The sequence below is a fragment of the Vanessa atalanta genome, chromosome 25 (assembly GCF_905147765.1).
Source record: "Vanessa atalanta chromosome 25, ilVanAtal1.2, whole genome shotgun sequence".
Taxonomy (NCBI): domain Eukaryota; kingdom Metazoa; phylum Arthropoda; class Insecta; order Lepidoptera; family Nymphalidae; genus Vanessa; species Vanessa atalanta.
In genome coordinates, this window is record NC_061895.1 from 2,119,786 (window position 1) to 2,125,785 (window position 6,000).

Sequence of the window (6,000 nt, forward strand, 5' to 3'; positions counted from 1 at the left end):
TCACTTATTTGCTTGGGAAGATATTCATTTAATTTGCTTATACTTTGGGCGTGAATTAAATAGTTGTCTATTAATTACGACAAACTAGTTTCTACCAGTGAGTGGGAGCAAGAACACTATCCGTGTTAGGTACTCTATGTCCATTTCTGTGCTATAGAAATCCTGTTTGCATTTCATCATTTCTTGATGGTGAGAACTTCCCAAGGCGTTAAAATGTACCAAACAAACTTACTCTAGAATGTACAATATTAGTTAGTATTAGGATGATGAAAAAATTCGTCTAATTAATCGAAGATCTCGGTATTTAATTCTAATTATTTCACTCGTGAAAACGTTTTCTCTTAGTTTGAGTGGCATTATTCTGATAAGCTTACACCATTTTAATTTACGTTAATAAAAAAAAATGTAGCGAACAAAAATTAATTTCAAATACATTTTTTATTTTAAAGATTATAATGGTGAATATAATATGTGGATTTTCTATTATTAATTAAATGTGCCATAGAAGTGCTTGATTTATTTAATTCTGATCAATTCTAGTTTTTATAACTTTAGAAACATTTTTGAACTTTAAGGAAACAGGTGAAAATGAAAATAAAAAAAAGTTACATTTTTTGCTGACTGTTCCATTTTTAAAATGCATGACGTGATGATGAAAATAATACATAAAACAATTAGAAAATCCAATGAATAAAAATAAAAATTTGTTAAATTTTTGTGCGCTAAATTATTCCATATGCATTTTTGGATGTTCCATGTTTTCTAGTAAATAATGTTTTAGCATTTTATTTTTAATGGTAGAATATTTTACATTATTTAAAAACCCTCGAACAAATTATAAAATTTCTTTCATCTGCAAGGTTGAGTATTTTTTATATTGTTCCACGTATATATTACCCGCGACTTTGTGTTTATATTTTATTATTTATTTTTACGTTATATTTGACGTCAAACCGTCAACTAGTTTGAAATAGGGTCGTCAACGTCATGATACAAGTCGCATAATGCATTTGCATATTTAAAGAATACTTTTTTTCAGTATAATTAAGATACGATAAAATGAGTACTTACATCGACACCACCATTGTTCCAAGGTGGCAGCGCGTAGTGGGAGGGGTCGTGGTGTCCCCCTCCCATATGTTCCGCCATCACCGACATCCAGTGAACTAGGCCTTGCGCCCCGCCGCCGCCTGAGGTACCTGACAAACAAAATTATTCAGTTTCCAACTTAAAAATAATTCTAATTTTTAAATTTAGAACATTTATGACCAAATATTTTTATCTGTGCTATAGCTACTAAAACTATAAATATATGGTTGCCCTCGATATAATTTAGTACCTTTGACGGATAATATTTGTTTCAGATAAATTAAAAAAAAGAAGAAAAAAAAAATATCAGTATTCTTAATCTTATTGATCCGTTTATCTATAAGTAGAAATTAGCTCATATATCTATCTATCTTTAATAATATATGATTTATGAGATTTCAGGACCAAATTTTATTAGAGAAATTTAAAAGTAAAATCCTAATAACCCACTAACGTCCCACCGCTGGGATAATAACGCTCCTGTCGAGAAGATTTAAAGCTTTATCCACGTAATTCCACTTCGAATTGACACATAAAAATATTTGAGAATTTCGCCCGAAGTTAGCAGGTTTTCTCACAATGTTTTCTTTCACCGCTGAGCACGGGATGAAATGTAAACACGAATTTAACACTTGTTAGACTGAGTGGAACGGGGCGGATTTAAAAACGAGATCTTTATTTTAGATTGACACTTTCTAGTCAATTGACCGATTGTGTTTAGAAGCTTATATTATCTCTCATACTAATAATTATAGTTTCCGTTCTGGTCTTAATTTAAAATTTTCATTATATAGTAAAATAGAAAATTTGGATTAGCATTCGCTAATTTCCATTCAGGATAAATGATAATTGAATTAGAATGAAAGTTCAGTATGTAATTTAACTGTCGGAAAATTATGTATGCTGTCTTCTTTCTTCGAATATCAAATCAGTGATGATAGAGAGAGATGGGTTAGTTTGTGACTCTTAAACTTAACACTAACACTTATAACAAATTTTATTAGTAAGGCCGTCGATGTCTTCTAGTTTCTTGTCGGTTCTTCTAGGTAATCAGAAAATTTTAATTTTTATTGCAAACTTTTTTTTAAATTTAATTTTGCGACTTTTGTCCCAAACAGGTAGGTCGGTCCCAATTGTAAACTTAAAAACCAAATATAAGACAGACATAGCTTTTAGTTGTGATCATGATATATTTTCAATGCTACATGATACGAGACGGATAAGACATCCGGATTTTAAACGTTGGTCTTAGATTTTAACTTAACCTTCAACGAGTCTTCATGAGCAAGGAAAATTAATATGTAGGATGAAATTGTATTCCAACAGCTTAGCTTAACAACATTAACGATGCTTCAGAAATCTTTAAAAAAAAAGGACTTCCCCTAGTAGTGGGATGTTTAAGCATTACTGTAATAATTGCTTCGTGTTTGTATACTCTTGATTAAACATGAGGCTGATTCTGATATCTGATTGCTTCAATCGATTCCGTAAATAAAATGTAGAACCGCATAATTAAGCAGACGTATTGTTTGACCGTACAGATTAAATGACATTCAGAGAATTCATTAATATTATAATTATTCATCTAGTATTTGGAATAATCCTAGTTATTGGAAAAAATATTTTTATAGTTTTAACAACGGAAAAAGTTTTTTTACCGTATGACATGTTTTTTACCAAAACCTTATAAAACAATATTTGTCTATCTGGCTTCGTTTATTAAGAGTGTCAAGCTATTAAAGCTGCAGATCTTAAGGTTCTGAGTTCGAACCCTAGACCTGGCCGATTTAAGGATATTGGGTAACTCAGTAGCTACCTGGAGTCTGGAAGTTGGCAGAATTTACACTTGACTGAACTCTTTCCAGTCGAGTTTGGCATCCTTACAGATTATTAGAATAAGAACAATGGATTTTTCTTTGCATACACAATGGTGTCTACCATAAAATGTCACGTAGGCTAAGCTTGTCGAATGTGTAGTGAGAATGACTGCTGTTGCCGAAATCGGTCAACGTCCTCATCGTAGTCATCTTAATGAAATTATCACAATAAAAGTATGATTTGCTGAAACATATTAAATCAAACTATTTTTTTTAATCAATAAATATTGGACAACATCACATACATTACTCTGATCCCAATGTAAGTAGCTAAAGCACTTGTGTTATCGAAATCAGAAGTAACGACGGTACCACAAACACCCAGACCCAAGACATCGTAGAAAACTAAAGAACTTTTTCTACATTGACTCGGCCGGGAATCGAACCCGGGACCTCGGAGTGGCGTACCCATGAAAACCGGTGTACACACTACTCGACCACGGAGGTCGTCGAAACTATGACACGGGTATTTTCTAAATTTGAAATCTTTCGCGTTGAACTTTAAATGCCGTTAACGATGACAGAGCGAGATGAATCAATGATGAACAATAGCTCAATATCAATAATAAATTTTATCAGCAAGGACGTCTATGTCTTGTAGTTTAAGCTATGCTTTGATTATTAAGACATTCAGAACATTGTCTTATACATTGTGCTTCCCGACATCGTACGAGTAAAATTCGTACCTATTTCCACCTCTTAAAGTTTAAATTTCCAAAAATGATTTCTTAGTGAGCATGTATGCTAAATTTTTAAGTTTATCGGATCTATAGTTTCGGAGATCTCGTGATAAGTGAATATTCTGCTTATTTATTATAAGGATTGAAAATTTGTATTTTATTATAATTTAATGCAATTTCTAAATGAACAGTGTTATTAGAATAAAGGAACCACATCTAATAATTGTATACTTAGGTCAATTCATAAAATAAAATATTTAATATGTTATTTAATTAAAATAATATAAAAACAATTGAGTACATTTAGGTTATGATTATTCCGAAGTGCTTTTAAGAAATCAACAATTTTTAGAGTATTACTAAATGCAGTGGACGATCTGAAGTATTTCATCTCATTGGACAAAAATATGAATTACTAATTTTAAATTGTATAGTTATTTTTTTTTTTTATTGGTAAATAATAAATCAATCGTTGACTACTATACTATTTGAGTTAAAGAGTGACTTGTGAGTGAGTTATTGATATATAATATTTCATTTTGTTTGTGCATTAAATGTATGGTATGGTCACAAAGCTATTTTATACGTTTTTTTGTCACTCATGATCAAACAAACAAAGACAAACAAAATAAGAAGTAGACCCTGCAAAACTAACTCCTAGATCTCTTAAATTGAGAAACAGGGTTACTTGTATATTCGTACCACCCTGATGCACACAAATTGCACCAGGAGATTCTTTTGAAGAATATTCTTAAGAATATGAAATATCTTACCAGTAGGCACGGCGGCGGGCTGCGCGACCGCTTGCTCCTGCCCCCCTCCCCCTGTCACCCCCCCTCCGCTCCAAACGAACGCTGATGACGCACCCGCCTTCTGGAACAAAACTCAGTATGAGTTTTGGCAATTTCAAGACAAGAATCCGCTTGGAAGAAGAATCTAGAAGATCCTAACGTTATTCATGACAAATCTATCAGACATTCTATGCATTGAATTTGACAGTAATTCTTCGTTTAAGTCTTCAATTTCTTAAAGACTTTACTGAGACTAGAATATTTAAATAATAAGAAAAATCTATCCTAGATTTTTCTTATTAGAGTCAAATAAGAAAATGTGTAATAAGAAAAAGTTTATTTTAAAATATCAGAAATAACAATTGAACTTATTTATATTAATACATTATACATAATATACTGAATTCAGAAGATGATTTATGTGTAGATATATATTGCTATTAATCAGCAAACTTTTGGTTAGTTGAAAATATAATAACTTGGAATTAATGCTAATATCCATGAGTAACCCCTTGGTGACCCTTTTTCTTTTATACTTAAAATAAATATTTAAAGACAACTTTCAACTTATTGCTTTTATCAGAAGTTCTGAATCATAAAACTCATACTACAAATAGTTTTGATGTTATAATAATAGCAAAATCTTCTCATTTATGGACACTAAATTTACCTCATCAGGCGAATTAGTGATTCTATCTGCGTTGTTCTCGTCATCCGACGTTTCCAAACCGAAACCGTTCGAGAAAAGCATATTTCTCGAATAAAGCGAATAACAATCAGCAACATTTCGTCTCCTCTTGCCAAGTGTAGCCAAAAAACTTTTATAAAGTTGCGTCGGCAGGAGGAAAGGAGATCTCGTGTTTTGAAAGCCATCTTTGAAAGCGAGATTTTGATTTCTAAACGGATTCGAAAAATCGAATTCAGGTAAGAATTCCTTCTTTATAAAATCTGCCATTGGGTGCAGGGATAGAGCGTTTTCTGTATAATCTAAGGCTGTGCCCGATCCCTCATCGTTAGGGTTGTTTTCAACGTCGCTCGCTTCTGAATTAGCATCGCTGAACGTTTCATTTTGATCCTTATTATCATCGGAATTGAATTCGTCAAATTCTCGCTTCATTGGAAAATTCATTTGTTTCTTCATAAATACATTCGAATTGGAAAGTGTTACCGACATATTATTGGCACTATTCGTCACTTTATTTACAAATATATTAATCTAATCACAATTTACTCTAGTGTCTATTTATATTTAAAATAAAAATAAATATTTCTCCATAATTAAAGTTATTTAGGTATTTTTAGGAACTATCGTTGGGTTAGGAGGTGGCTGGACCGTAACTGTAAAAGTTGAAACTAGTTTTGATGTAATTGAACTTACTTTAAACAATTTTAGCATATCTTAAACTTAACTTCACCCGTTTTATGATTGCAAATTTAAATTTGTTAGTTTTTTTAGCTATAATTTTAAAAAAGTTTTTTTCAAGCATTTATAAACATGTTTTTAGTATCTGTATTATGTTAAACAAGAATTTCATTTACATCAAATAAACGTTCGGAAATATG

General features: G+C 31.5%; 1 protein-coding gene across 1 annotated transcript in view; it reads right to left on the reverse strand.

Annotated features, from left to right (window-relative positions):
• The window catches only part of LOC125073781 (zinc finger protein rotund-like), a 115,573-nt gene extending 110,019 nt beyond the window's left edge, over positions 1–5,554 (reverse strand). Inside the window, exons 1-3 of the mRNA XM_047684817.1 lie at positions 5,108–5,554; positions 4,420–4,519; positions 1,072–1,199 (exon numbers count right to left, since the gene is read on the reverse strand). Of these exons, the coding sequence (XP_047540773.1) occupies positions 1,072–1,199; positions 4,420–4,519; positions 5,108–5,554 (675 nt within the window). The remainder of the gene's footprint in view (positions 1–1,071; positions 1,200–4,419; positions 4,520–5,107) is intronic.
• Positions 5,555–6,000: the final 446 nt, after the last annotated feature.